This window comes from Molossus molossus, unplaced genomic scaffold (assembly GCF_014108415.1).
Source record: "Molossus molossus isolate mMolMol1 unplaced genomic scaffold, mMolMol1.p scaffold_m16_p_17, whole genome shotgun sequence".
NCBI lineage: Eukaryota > Metazoa > Chordata > Mammalia > Chiroptera > Molossidae > Molossus > Molossus molossus.
In genome coordinates this window covers 33,400,162-33,415,792 of record NW_023425352.1, presented here as the reverse complement: position 1 = coordinate 33,415,792, position 15,631 = coordinate 33,400,162, and the positions used below count along the sequence as shown (strand labels likewise).

The 15,631-nt window shown below is 42.0% G+C and overlaps 1 protein-coding gene across 1 annotated transcript in view; it reads left to right on the top strand.

The window, feature by feature from the left end:
• Nucleotides 1-15,631, top strand: part of STAMBPL1 (STAM binding protein like 1) — a 45,282-nt gene that overhangs the window by 22,596 nt on the left and 7,055 nt on the right. Inside the window, exons 2-7 of the mRNA XM_036265937.1 lie at nt 835-917; nt 4,635-4,852; nt 7,325-7,400; nt 9,108-9,203; nt 11,922-12,279; nt 13,735-13,859. Coding sequence (XP_036121830.1) covers nt 888-917; nt 4,635-4,852; nt 7,325-7,400; nt 9,108-9,203; nt 11,922-12,279; nt 13,735-13,859 — 903 coding nt within the window. The 5' untranslated portion in view covers nt 835-887. The remainder of the gene's footprint in view (nt 1-834; nt 918-4,634; nt 4,853-7,324; nt 7,401-9,107; nt 9,204-11,921; nt 12,280-13,734; nt 13,860-15,631) is intronic.

The following is a 15,631-nucleotide window of genomic DNA, read 5'->3' as shown; positions in this document are numbered from 1 at the left end:
CTCCCTCTTTGAAAGGTCTCACCTGGTCATGTCTGGCCTACCCAGGATAATCTCCCTTTTGGTAATGTCATGTCCAGTGATTAGGGCCTTAAGACATCTGCAAAATCTCTTTGCCATATGCCGTCTGTGAACATGAGAGTGGTATCTCATCAACTTTGTTACGTTCTGTTGATTGGATGCCAGTTACAGGTCTTGTCTACACTCAAGGGGAGGGGAGGACACAAACCTGTGGATGCCAAGGGCAGGAATCACAGAGTCATCGTAGAATTCTACCTTCTATAGCTGGTAGGGCTTAATTTAAGCCCAGACTGACTCCAGGTCTTAGAGTCCATGGCCCCTGAGTCCATGCTCTTAACTACTACGATCTTTACTTTGAAGAAAGTAAACCCACTTACTAACCGTGCATATCTAAATAAGATAACACCCGGCAGACTCATTCTGGGTGCAAGGCAATAATTAATTCTCTTCACACCTCCACTTTTTTTTAAATTTATTTTTTTATTAATTTGTTTTTGTTACAGATATTGCTCCTTTTTCCCGCATTGACACCCTCCTTCCCATCCCCCCCACCCCATCCCCAGCTTTGTTGTCTGTGTCTATTGGTCATGCATACATGCTTCACACCTCCACTTTTAAGAAACCATAACCACCTGCAGTTTTGTATTTTCAGGAAGTTGTTTTCAACAGTCTCTCTAAAAAAACCGAAATTATTAAAGCTATTTCAATTTGTTCATTTTCTTCTGGGGCAGACAGAACCCTGCAGTTTAAGACTTGAGACTGGAGTTCTTAAAAAAAAATAATAATCCGAGCACTGCTTTTCTATTTTTGAAACAGATGAAGTGACTGAGAAGAACCAGTGAACACGCTCATTTTGTAGACAGGACACCATGGACCAGCCCTTTACTGTGAATTCTCTGGTAGGTAGCACCAGCGTATGTTTTACACACGGTTGGGAAATCCAAAAAGGAGAACAGAAACAGACCAAATGTGGCATGAATTAGAGCAAGAAAGTGAGCCTTTGTCGTTTCCATCCATCTGTGTGGTCCTCTCCTTTGAGGAAGTGACTAATAAAGCCATCTCTGCTAGAATTAAAAATAAATTTGTTTCCACGATTGTGAAACGTTGATTTATCCGGTTAGATGCTGGGTAGACGTCCTGCAGCAGACAGCGGGGAAGGAATTTCAGAGCCGACTTTGCGGCAGGTCCATCTGCCTCCTCTTCATGCCTCAGCTTTCTTCTGGGTAGAAACGGAGGCTTCCCTTGTGTGCTGACGACTGAGGAAGACCTTTGGTACTTAACACAGGAGTGCTGCTTCGGGATCTTGGGTGAATGCCTGCAGACTTGAAAGTCTGTTTCTCTCATTTTCCCCTTTCAGCCCAGCATGGTGCACAGTTTCTCTAGCTACATCTTAGCAGAACCAGTGTGCAGGAGAGGAAATAACAGGGGCCTTGGGATCCCCTGGGCTCATCCTGTGTTCCAGATCAGTCTTTGCGTGTGACTACAGGCACAGTATATAACCCGCATGGCCTTGTTTTTGTACTCTGTGCCTTATGACAGTTGGAAACACCTTGTTTAATGTTCCCAGCCTATTGTGGGGCTTGCTGAAGGGGAGCTGCCATTACCACTCCCCTCCTCCTGACGCCCCTCCCACCCACTCATTGCAGCCCTGTGGGTGCCCTGGGAGCAGCAGTACTGAACACCCTCTGCACACAACGCTGAGCACAGGAGCCTAAGGAAACCGAGGGCCCGGCTCTCTCAGCCAAGGACGTCCTTCACTGCAGCCCAGTGGCTTTGAGAATGTCTTTGAAGGGTAGAGAGTTCTAGGAAGTTTTTCACTCTCTGACCCCATGTTGTGGGATAATAAAGGCTGTTCCATGTCTACTTCTGCAGAGGAAAGAATCATTGTTTTGGAGTGTCTTGTGTGGTTTTTCTAGAACGTATGTAGGAATAATTAAAATTTTACTGGATAGTGAATATAAAAATGAACACTGAGGCTTTTCATCGGGACATTTTTATTTTCATCCAAGAACTCATGCCAATAAAACCGATTGGTGAAGACTCTAAGCTATTTCCCAGTTTATCGCTGAAATTAATTTTAAGTGTAGGAAGGATACGACTATTCAGTAAAGGAAGGGTAAAGCTTATTTTTATTTTCCGGTGAAAAGATTATCTCATTTTAATCATGTTGCCCCCTTTTCTTCTGTATTTGGTGCATTGACTGATTATCACTTGTATTGTAAGGGACATGCTATAACACAACAAAACATCAGGGATGAATGGAAAAATGATTCCTTTCCTTCGAGGAGTTCATGAGAAATCAAACACACTTGTACACAAATAAATGTAATTAAATGTGGACTGTGTCGTAATAAAAAAATGGACAAATTACTTTTGTACCTAGAGGACCCTGGAAGCCCTCCTTTAGAAAATTCCCTAATTTCCATGGATATTTTCCCCCTGGTCACTTTCTACGTCACCGAAGCATCTATCTATAGTCAGATAAAAGTATTTTCGTGTAGTGCTGCTGAGCTCTGCAGGGAGGTGACTGGGGAGACGTGGAGGTGTTGCTGTGGGGTCTGAGACTTCCCAGGCCAGAGCCTCCGAGCCCACGAGCTCTGTGCTGGCCCTGCTGTGGGGACAGCATCTGTGACATTGGCAAGTCGCTCGGAGAATCAGAAGAGCAGCACTGAAGGTTTGGAGAGAGGGGACTGTGCTGATTGAAGAGGGTGACACTTAGAAAAAAGGTCTGAGGACCGCTGTTGCTGCCAGTCACACCTCTCTGATTTGAGAATTCTGGACCAAGTGAAAATAGGTTTCAGATGCCAGGGGAGGGTCATAGTCATCCCGTAGCTTGGACCTCAAGAGCAAGGGAGAGTGGTAAGTCTTCTTATCCCTTCTGCTCTAAATTGAACTGGCTTCCCCACCCAGTCACAGGAGGGGTAGCGGGAGACCTCCCTGGGGACCTCCAGGGTGGGAAGCCCAGGCCCTGAGGGCTTCCTTGGGGGAGAAAGAAACAAACAGGGAGGAGGAAACTTGTCCACATTTCTGTAGGCTGAGTGGAAAGAGAAGGCATAAGAGGCATGGCCTGCTTTTGACCTCAAGAGGCCATTGAGAAACCCAGCTATATCTCTCTGGTTATATATTAAACCTTTAGAATAAGAGTCAGTCCAGGTCTCTAGGGTTCTGCCTGCTATAAAATTACCACCAAAGTAGACCAGATGGCATTGGAAAAATGACGGGTATCTAATTCACTGCGCTCTGATCGTGAATGCTGGTGCAGTCATTTATGGCCAGACTAAAACTATGTCTACCTTGATTTTTTTTAAAATTTTCTACAGACCGTCATCAAATGCTCCACCCACACTGTAGTCAGATTGGCAACCTACCTGGATGGCCTGAAGGGGATTTGGGAAGCTAAGTTTGTTCTGGGCTAACTCCGTTCTTGGAGCCTCAAAAGATGGTAGCGTGGTCAGAGAGTGGTCTAAATCAGTCCTTCTCAAACTGCCACAGGCATATGTGCCTCTAGTTAAAACTTCAGACCGACCTCCAGAGACTTTGAGTCTGTGGATCTGAGCTGGGGCCTGTTAGGAATTTGCAGAAGCCCGGTTGAGGCTGGTGCAAAAGGATTGCCCTTGGAGAAGCACTGGTCTAAAGCAGGGCTCAGCAAACTATGGTCTGAGGGCCAAATCCACCTGCTTGTTTCTGCAAATAAAAGTCTGGAACACAGCCAGGATCGCGGTGGCCGCTCTGAATAGCTGGGATAGAGCCAGCGTGGCCCAGAAAGCCTGAACTGCTTGCTGTATGGCCTTTAACAGGAACACATGCACACAGACCAAACAAAAAAAGCCATTTGCTGACTTTTTTGCCTTTCTACTGAATAATTGAATAATTACCTTGAGCGTGTGTGTTCTGTGTTTTTCCAAATGTGTATAGATGCCGTTTTTATTGATAAAATACAAATATATTAATATATTTGTATACTGGCTGCTTCTTAGTAATTATCATCATTATTTTTGCAGTCCTGGGTGAATTAGTGTAATTACTAAGGTCTGAGAGTCTTTTTAATGTTTAAAATAAAGGGGGTGGTGGGGAGGTGTTTATATGCTTGGAAAGGCCTCTGCAGGACTTAGTTATGGTATTGTATTCACTTGGTGAAGATGCAGGTGGCTGAGAGCTTCTGTTACACTAGATATGTTCTGGAATAGAGTTGAAACCTTATAGTAACGTTGAACCCAAGCTATCGCTTGGAGACCCCTCAGAGTAGGACACGAGCCCTACCCTGCAGGAGTCCTGCTCTCGGTCCAGGAGGAGAAAGAATCAATGATATTTTACTTAAAATAACCTAAAACATTTGCATACCAGGATCTGCCACAGAATTGTACTCTGAAACCGAAAAGAGATCTTCCCTCAATAAAAACAAAACGACAACTCATGTTTACCCTAGAGATGTGTGTCTTTTTGTGTGTGTGTAGAACACGTGTTGGAGCAAAAGGACTTTGCTTTTATCATCTTATTAAGTCTTACAAAAAGCTTTCCTTAGATATTGGTGTCGGGTATCTCATACAGAATAATATCCCTAATTTCAGTCATATTTATTTATTCTTATAATCAGAGGTTCAAACTTTGCTTTGCAGAAAAAGTTAGCTGCTATGCCTGACCATACGGATGTTTCCCTCAGCCCGGAGGAGCGGGTCCGAGCCCTAAGCAAGCTTGGATGTAACATCACCGTCAATGAAGACATCACTCCGCGCCGCTACTTCCGATCCGGAGTCGAAATGGAGAGGATGGCATCTGTGTATCTGGAAGAAGGAAACTTGGAAAATGCCTTTGTTCTTTATAATAAATTTATAACGTAAGTCTTTGAAATGAGAGAATTGGATAAAATAGTGATGTGATATTTTGGTGAGACAGTTTTGGATGCCAGGAATATTCCCGTATTCAGACCAATTTTACAATCTCCCAACACATTAAATGTGTAAGTTTTAAAATGACCAAGTAAATGTACTCAAGGGCATTCCATATCATGCCTGAGGCCTACCTATGGGAAGAAGGTTAGGGATGTGATGAGCCCAGGGGTGTGAGATGCTCTCTCAATAGGCCAACACGGTGACCTGCATGTCCCTGTCCTGAACACTTTTTGCAAAGACAATTTCTTGTTTCATGCCACTCTCTCCATATAGGAATGTAAGTTTTATGAGCCATACTGCTGCTCCATCTACAGTACCTGAAACATGCTGTTCACCTTTTAAAAATTTGATTTGATGAGTTGAGTCGGGGGGGATGAGTTGGCAGCTGTAGGAAGGATTTGATTCTGGCATAGAGTATAACAGTCAGTTTCACATTGTAGTTAGTTTTTTTTTTTAAGCAGTTTATTTAGCTGTGTAATAATACTATGTGTAAAGGGACTTCCAAAATGTTGAGGGAAAGTGTCTACCTCAAAACAACCATGTGAAACTGTCATACCTCCCATTAGAAAGATGTTGTTACTGACATATTCTGGTCTAAGACTTAACAGAAATGGGATTTGGATTTTCCTTATTAATTTGCCAGATGACTGGTTGGGAAAATCTGTTACTAATAATTGTTTAAGCTAAGCTGAAACTCTTATTTTTGTTTTAATTGAAAGTCACTTGTTGATTAATTTCACTAGTTCAGTGGGGCACTTAGCCTGAGAACATTTGAGAAGTTTGTGGTTGGCAACATTTAGCCTACCTGGGAACATCAATTGTTTCTAGAAAGGTAAACGATACATATGAAATTGGAGGTTATCAATTGTCATTGAGAGCACATGTTTTTCAAAATTTTTAATTTCCTAACTAGTACAGGTTACCAGTGGATAATATTTCTTTTTCACTTTCTGCCTGAATTTTGCATACGTTTCTGTGGTGTAATAAAGGGCAAATGCCCAGGTGTAATAAAGGGCAAAGGCTACTGTACTCTCAGTCACTGACTAATCAGAGTATTTGAATTCCCCTCTGTCATTAACCATGTGGTAATTTGTAATTCACTTCCCCTCCATGGGCCTCAGTTCCTTAGCAACAAATGACTGGTGGATGAATATGAGGTCTCTTCAAACTCGAAATGTTTGTGACTTTGTTCTTTTTAAAAAGACTCAGGCAACTAACAATGTGTGTAGCCTCTTTACGCCTTAGGTTTCTCATTTGCGAGGTGGGAGTTGGGATACCATTCCAGGTTACCCGACAGGTGGGATGATGAGTGCTTTCGTGCTTTGTTAACAACAGAACATAAGTAATTATAAGGCAGCACCTGTTAGTTGATCAGAAATAGTATTTATAGCCCATCACAATCTACCACTGAAGGGTTATTCATTCGCTGAACAAATATTTATTGAGCACCCATTGTGGCTGGACATTATTGTACAGGCTTGGGATAGACACATCAGTGAGAAATGCAGTGGAAAAGTATCTTGTGGAAGCATTACTTTCACTTGGCTTGGAAGTGATGTCCTTGGTTTGCTCTAAGGACTCCCCTTTACTTCTGCTGTTCCTTGTTCCTCAAAAAGGGTATGAAAACTGATTAACCTCTAATTAGCACCTAAACCACTAGGGAGTCTCGCTGTCATTTCTCTTAGATTTGAATTTTCAGTTAAGAGTGTTTGATGCATACATCACGGCACTGATGATTCATCAGTGGTCCTTTGAGTCTTTTTCACTCACAAGAAGGGATTACATCAGTCTTCCCAACCTCTTCTACTTGTTTTTTAAATAAGTTTTTCTAAATAAATTTTTCCCTTTTATTGACTTTAGAGAGTGAGGAAGTGAGAGAGAGAGAGAGAGAGGGAGGGAGAGAGAGAGAGACATCGATGAGAGAGAACATTGATGGGCTGCCTCCTGCATGCCCCCCACTGGGGATCAGGCCCACAACGTGGGCATGTGTCTTGACCAGGAATTGAACTGGCGACCTCATCGTGCATGAGTCAACGTTCAGGCACTGAGCCACACTGGCCGGACCCAACCTCTTCCATTTTTACGTGATGCTCTGTTGCCAGCTGCACACATAGATGGTGCTATGGTGGGATTACGTACCCAAAACCTGAGAAAGACCAAAGTGACCTGGTCTATTTAGGTAGGGAGCGTCCTGACCCTTTTAACCTCAGGGCTTAGTTTACTGAGTTTAACTACCCCGTGAAGCAAAAATCATACTCCCTGCCAACATTTGATGGGAAGGCAGATGAAATGAACATAGGTTAAATAATAATGTATTTAACATGTCCTTTTTGACAAGGAGTCTCATTCTCATAGTACAAACCACCCTTGAGCTTCTTCTGTATATAATGCTAAGGACGTGCTTTCTCCTTCTCTAGCTTGTTTGTGGAAAAGCTCCCCAGTCATCGAGATTACCAGCAATGCGCAGTGCCCGAAAAGCAGGACATTATGAAGGTATTGTGAGGTCGATGCTCCCCGGTGGGATCAAATGCCCCACAAGTATCCATTACTGGTTCACACTACCTTCCTTTCCTCCTGTCTCATCCTCTTGAGAGTTTAAGCACAAAAAATTCATTCCATTAGCCGTGAAGATTCGATTTCTTCTTAGACCTTTAATATCATTTCTGAGTCAGTGTGGGATGTTTCATTGAACTGGGCGGGGGGAAGGGGAAGAAAAAAAAAGAGATCAAGAATGTGCTCAATCACTTTATGGCATGAAGAAGGAATTATTTGACCATTTTCCCCAGAGACTGAGAGACCAGCTATTTATTTCTCCATACGTATTTGACACCATCATTTTGGCTGGTTTTAATTATTTCATGCAGTCCAGAACCCCAAAACTGTTTGAAAATCACTGTTGATTATTCAGGAACTAGCCTAATGGGTAAAAAGGTGTTTAGGAAATGGCTTGAAACATTCACAAGGAAAAGGAAGATTGCAAAATGTATCTATTCCTCATCAACATTTGTAACATAGTTTCAAATATCGTTAGCTGAGAATGTATCCTTTTAAATAACATTTTTAAAATGTTTTTTTCAATCTGTTGGTCTTTAAGTAGTTTAGGTTGATCTTATGTAAAGGAAGATAAACAATATATACAAAGCTAATCACAGACTGAAATTTTAAATAACTCTCCAAAGGTATTTTACCATATAATGAAATAAAGGCTCTTTTACCAGTTACCTATGGCCTGGCGCTGCCTGTAAGCAGAACTCAAATTTTGTCAAATGGTCACCTACATTAAAAAAAAAAATTTGTATGCACTCTTATCTGAAGGTCACTTATTTCCATGCCTTTTTGTAGCATTTCCCCTCAATTCTCTTGTTCATTCAACCTCTGAGAATTCTGTATGGAAATCAGAGGTCCCAGGCTGCCAGTGTGACTCGTTTATTCTAATTTAGGGTTATTCTTGTTTTCACTTGTAGGAAAAATTCTCCAAAAGCATGTCCATTTCTTTATTTATGCCTGTTGAATAAACGGATGGACAGATGGCTGGGTGGATGAATGACAAAAGATCGAGAGAAGAGAGGTTTTAGTGGAAGAGCCTGGCTAGAGTTAGATTTGTATTCTAGTTATAACGGGACCAGCAGCTAGTTGTATGCTACTAGACAAGCCTGTTAATTTCTCTAGGCATTTGTTTCCTCATCTCTAAAAAGAGGGGGTGGGGGGCTGTGCTTGGACAATATCAGATTTCTCAGCCATTAAGAATCACTGGGAAATTGTTTGAGATCCAGAGTCCCCAACCCCTTCCCTTCCAGTAAAGATGTGGATTCAGTAAATCTGGGTTTAGGCTGGGGAATCTATATTTTTATGAAAAGTTTCTCAGTGCATTATATAGTCTATCAAACCAGGAGTCCATATCAACCACATTCTTCAGTGTCCCTTCTAACTGTGATGACATATCAGTCACGTACTGTGGAATGAGCAGTTACAAAGCCACTACCTCAAAATGAGGTACCTATCTAAACACAACTCAGATAAGCATTGCAAAGGGGATAATGTTTTCCCTTCCCTACTGAGAAATTATATTTTGGAGCCCTAGAAAAGAGAGATTTATTTTTCCACCATCATCTTTGGTTACTTGTGTCTTGATTTCTAATACACATTCCAGCTGATGATCTGAAAATCCCACTAATCAATATGTATATATATTTTTAAAAGAAACTGAAGGAGATTGCATTTCCAAGGACAGATGAATTGAAAAAGGACCTTTTAAAGAAATATAACGTAGAATACCAAGAATATATGCAAAGCAAAGTAAGTTCAATTGGTACATTTATTTCATGACTTTTCTGTGCAAATATATTTTTGAGTTTTATTTTCATATGAGTTTCTTTAAATGTCATATGCATTTAAATTAAAAATTAAAGCTGCAGTGATGCAACAGCCATAAAAAATTTATGTTGATGTTTAGGTTAAGCACTTGCACCAAAGATGTGGTATTTTTATTTTCTTACAGCATCTAATAAAGTGATGCATTAGAAAATAGATTTCCTATGGTGATTTTAATAGAGCTTTTTGTGGAACTCTTGCCAATGTAACCTTGAGCCAGGTGATTGCTTTTTGCTGATGAATGGAGATAGTAGGTTCTAGGGAGAACAGTATATGGTTTCTGATGTATCTAATTTGTAGGCCTTGGAAATGTAAATTAGATTCTTACATATTACATTCCATATTTTATTGAGGTAGAATTATAATCCTATGGGTAAAATATAATCTTATTACCAAGGGGTGATGGCTTCTGGATTCTTATTAAATAAAGAGTGAAAATGATAATGATGTCTAAGAGACTGAAAGGCATTGAAAGAAGAAACTGGCCAGTTTATAGGATACACAAATTGAAAATATGAATTTTTAATGTTTTCCGCTTTATTATAAAGATTTTTTGCTTTTTGTGTTTATGTGTTTATGTGCCCTGGGAGTTGTCACCTTTACTGGTCCTCACTTCTGACATGGTGACGGAACTTCGCTATGTTCTTTGGGCATAACCAGAGGTTGGGTCTAAGTGAGATGTTTTGACAAAGTGACAGGAAATGTTGAATTCAGAGGACTCCTGCGAGTGTGGATATGGATGATTTGATTTGTGCTATGAAAGCTAAAAATGCTTCTGGGACCCGGCTGGTGTGGCTCAGTGGATTGAGCATCATCCCATGTACTAGGAGGTTACCGGTTCTATCCCCAGTCAGGGCACTTGCCAGGGTTGTGGGCTTGATCCCCAGTAGAGGGATGCAGGAGGCAGCCAATTAATGTTTCTCTCACATTGGTGTTTCTATTACCCTCTTCTTCTCCTTTCCCGTCTCTCTAAAAAATCAATAAAACATTAAAAAAAAAAAAAAATTCTGGAGGCTCAAGCAAAGCGACAGCAAGGGAGAGAAAAGCCCACTTAAGTCTCCCTTCCGTGCTCAGCAGTGTGCCTGGTTGTCCCCTCGGGATTTTGCTGGGACAGCAGCCTCAGCAGCTGTTGCATGGTCTGCCTTTGGTGATAACCAATTGCTTCACAGTCCACAGTAGCAGATCCCACATATGTGACATGTAGAAATCTCTGGGGAGATAGCATTGCGGCCCTTATGCCTGGGAGAGATGAACAGACACACCGGTGAGCACGCTATAGGCAACACCAGTATTGCCTGGGAGTTTGTTAGAAATGCGGAATCTCAGGCCCCATCTGAACCTGCTCAGTCAACACCTGCCCATAACAAGACCCCGGATTATGTGCATATCCACATGTGGCTGCAAGTTGTGCCCCCCCTCATACCTCCTAAACTCTAGTTTTTACAAAATTATTTGGGGAGCTTATTAAAAAATTGTATTTTCTTATCTAATAATACCTGGATTTTTAAAAAATGTTTTTATTGATTTTAGAGAGAGGAAAGGAGAGGGAAAGAGAGATAGAAACATCGATGAGAGAGAAACATCGATGTGCGTCCTCCTGCATGTCTCCTACTGGGGATGAAGCCTGCAACCTGGGCATGTGCCCTGACTGGGAATCAAACCAGCAACCTCTTGGTGCATGGGAAAACACTCAGTCCACTGAGCCACACAAGCTGGACAATGCCTGGATATTTTTTATAAGGCTGGGGAGCTTGGGAATCTTTATTTTTTTAAAAGGTCCTGGTTTGTTGTACTATTGGACCACATTTTGAGAACTTTTTTTTTTCTTTATTGATTTTTTTAGAGAGAAAGGAAGTGAGAGGGACAGAGAGAGAGAGACAGAAACATCGATGAGAGAGAACATTGATCGGCCGCCTCCTGCATACTCCCCACTGGGGATCAGGCCCACAACCTGGGCATGTGTCCTGACCAGGAATCAAACTGGCGAACTCTTGATGCATGGGTCACCGCTCAACTACTGAGCCACACCGGCCATACGAGAACTGTTTCTTATTGATCCCCTTTCTCTATAAAGTTCCAGCAGTATGAGTTCTAGAGTCAAATGCAAAGGGTTCCAGGGCAAACTCGCCCAATGGAACTCCCTGCAGTGATGGGAATGTTCCACGTGGCACTCCGTGATGGGGGAGTCCTGAGCCACATGGTACTTAAAATGTGGCTAGCAGGACTAAGGAACTGATTTTCTAATTGTATTTAATTTTAATATATTTAAATGTAGATAGCCACCGATGGCTATGGGCTATTATATTGGCCAGTGCAGTCGAGGGTGATATAACCACTTCCGAGATATTTTGTTCCATAGTATTTGGCTGGTCAGGCTGAGCAGACCATCCTGACCCTGATTTTCTAATATTTAAAAGTGCAGGCGCGTGGAGGGAAGTTGATCGTCCTGGTCTGTCTGCTAAAATAGGAGTGAATTTAGAACTACTGCCTGAATCAGGTTGTTACAGCTTTTCCTCACCGCCCCTGAGGGCAGATCACAGTCTCTGGCTGCCTCTCTGTCTGCTGGAAGATTGAATGTTTAATCCCAGGGTGATGTTCTTACCTTGGAAACTAACCTTTTGCTCTGGCAACCCCATTTTTTAGAACAAATATAAAGCTGAAATCTTAAAAAAACTGGAACATCAGCGATTGATAGAGGCGGAAAGGAAGCGGATCGCCCAGATGCGCCAGCAGCAGCTGGAAACAGAGCAGTTTCTGTTTTTCGAAGATCAGCTCAAGAAGCAAGAATTAGCCCGAGGTCAGCTGCGGAGCCAGGAAACCCCTGTGCTGTCGGAGCAGGTTGATGGCCATGCCTTGTCCTGCTTTTCCACCCACCAGAACAATTCCTTGCTGAATGTATTTGCTGATCAACCTAATAAAGGTGATGCAACCCATTATGCGACCCACTCCCCGCCAGTCAACAGGGCCTTAAAGCCAGCTGCTACTCTAAGTGCTGTTCAGAGTAAGTGATAAAACGAGCCCCTGCAAGACACTGTCTCTGCTAATGCAATCATATTTCTGGAACATCTGGGAGGGTCCTCATTTCATTATCAATTGTGGTAGGATCCCCTCCCCCATATGTGTGTGTGTGTGTGTGTGTGTGTGTGTGTGTGTACAGAGCTAATCTTTCTGTACCATATGGCTTGTATTCTGTGTAACCTGAAAATTCAGGGAAAGTGATTTGTCCCCTGAGAGAGCAGAGAATCTCTAATAAAACAAAACTATATTTGGTCCTGGTACAGAGGTTCTAAAAGAGAAGAATTCCACACATTATTTTTGTCTTTCATATATTTTATCAAGAAATCACAAGAATTTTAAACACTTATACTGGAGATGAAAGATGTGGAGAAACTTGTTTGTCCAGAACTTCACCAAGCAATTTGAATGTAAATGGTTAGCACTGCCCTGGGCCAGGAAGACCTGCACTTGGGCAGTAACTGCCACCAATGATGCTGCTGGGTGCTGCTGCCTCTACACCAGCAGGTTTTCAGAATCAAATGGTTCTTCCCGACAGACGCTGACAGATGGAGTTTGTGTTTCCATTTATTTTTGAAAAGTCATGATTGGCAACCAGTTTGTAAGTTACTCACTCGACTGCTAATTATTTTGGAGCACATCATCTTTTTACTTAATTATTACCAACTTTCATAAAGATATAAGCAACCTATGGGAAACATACTAGATATTCACCCTGTGTCTTACGGGAGGTGAGATGTAGTCTGTGCAGCCTGTGCACTTGACAGTGCTTTGCTTTGGGCCAGAACAAAACTTGTGCACACCTGCGGACAGGTGACTTGGGCATGGAGATGCAAACATGCGCATGCTTTGCCATTTGTTTATAAAATGTATCCGCAGCCCTGGCTAGTTTGGCTCACCGGTTAGAGTGTCGGCCTGCGGTCCAGAGAGACCCAAGTTTGGTTCCCACTAAGGGCACATACCTTGGTTGCAGTTTGTCCTCGTCCCTGGTTGGATTGTGCAGGTGGCAACCACTCAATGTGTCCCTTTCACGTTGATGTTTCTCTCTCTCTCTCTCCCTCCCACTCTATCTGAACAAAAAAAAATATAAATAAATAAATAAAATGGATCTGCAAAGGGTAATTTTATCTTCCTTTAGTCAGTTTACTTTTAAAGTTTAAAAAAATTTTTTATTAATTTATTTTTGTTACAGATGTTTCTCCTTTTTCCCCCATTGACATCCTCCTCCCAATCCACCCCCTCTCCCGGTCCTGTCCCCAGCTTTGTTGTCTATGTTCATTGGTTACACATACATGCAAACACGAGTTTTCAACTAACCCATGGAAAATGGAGTTTCATTTTTTGATATTTACATTTATTTGTAGTCCCTTGCCAAAAACTGTTTTGAAGGATGGGATGTAAGCTTTGCTTTTTAGCTTCTTCTCCCTTTTCTGTTTCTTAGATTTAGTGGTTGAAGGACTACGATGTGTCGTTTTATCAAGAGATCTTTGCCACAAATTTCTGCTGCTGGCAGAATCTAATACCGTGAGAGGGATAGAAACCTGTGGAATACTCTGTGGAAAACTGGTATGTCTTTGTTGCGTGTCTCTCCACAGGAAACTTACCTTGTGATAAACAGAACAGAATAAAAACATCCTGAGACTCACAAATATTATGAAATTAACTTTACATAGATTACTTTCATAAAACTATTGCCATTATTTATGGAATTGTCCTAGAAAATGGATGATAAACTTTCAGGGATTCCAGGCATCAGATTTTCAAAACCACCTAGTTTTCTAAGACACGTTTTTGTTGCAATTGTTAGTTTCACATACATTCATGTAAGTCACCCTGCCTGCTTTTATCTGTGGGAGATACCATCTCGCCCCCTCTTTCAGATGCATGTGGAATACAACTAGGGTTTGGTTGTTTCCTTTAAGGCAGTCACTTCCACAAACTGACATCTAATGGCACAGGCCATATTTAAGTAGGGAAGATTGTATCAGAACTGTGTGATGAAAGACAGTCCCAAAATAGAAGGAGATAAAAGAGAAAAGATGCATTTGATTTTCTACTTGCAAGGAAGATGAATAATGTTTCTTTGGAAGTGCCCTTTCATAGTCTCCTAGAAATTAAGTTTATTTTTCTGGGTCCAGGAACATTTTCAGTCCTAAACATTAGCTTAGGAACTGTCATTTAATTGAACTCATAATGTTTTATTCAACACACATTCTCCTACCGTATTCCACTGTTGCGTCATCTGTTTCCTCCAGGAGAGAGGAAGCAGAGCTGACAGGCACAGGAGAATGACCTGTCATCTCCTCCCCGAAGCCACCTTATTTTCCCTGCAGGGGGTAGTGGGCTATGATGCTTCCTCCCCAGGACCATATGTTGTAGTTAGCTTCATTCCTTCCTTCATCAGACAGATATTTACTGAGAACCTGCATGTGCCAGACACTGCGCTAGGTGTTGGCATTCGGTCGCCTACAACAGCCACAGCCTTTGCCACATGATGCTTGGAAAGGACCAGACAGATGATTAGTTATGAATGGGGCTGGAAATGCGGGGTCATGGGAATGTGTAACTAGAAGGCTAGCGGTGCCGGGAGGGTCTAGAAGGGCTTTCCTGAGAAGTGATCATGACGTTAGGTCTGCAGGATACACGAAGTGAGCCATGGACGAGGGGCTGGGATGGAGGGAAGAGCTGTAATGAAGGCTAAAGGGAGAGTGGCCGGTTTGCAGGAAAGCTGTTAGACTAGAGAGACGTCCACGGCTTCTCAGCCCAGAGAGGGGGTGCTGTGGAGGGGTGGACGGCTTAGAGTGCCACAAGCATCTCCTACCCGAGGTTCCTACCCCGCTTCTCACCCTCCTCCTTCCAACTCTTATCTTTTACCTGAGGTGAGTAATTTATTTTAAGTGTCTAATTGCAAATCCAAAAGATTACCTTAATTATGGAAAATCTCAGCAAGTCCCCCCAAAAGTAGAAGTCCTAGAATAGAATATAATTAGACCATAGAATATATTTAAAATAAATAGAATATAATTAAAATAAAAACCATATCATCAACCCCCAAAAACCTTAGAAATGTCCTCCAGTAAACACCACACAATTATTGAACTAGTATTTCCCCTCCCTCCCCACCCCCCAAATAAACCCACTAGTATTTTGTTCGATTTTTCCATTACAGATGTGATATATCCAAACATTATTTATTAACTAAGCTGCCATGGGTTGCAAATTCCCATTTAGGGTACATTTTCTGTTGTGAAAATGGGTTTCAAGCTCTATAGTGCTGACTCAGATTTTGGGCAAACAATCCATGTTCTAGTTTGGTACCTGTACTCTGTTTTTGAATT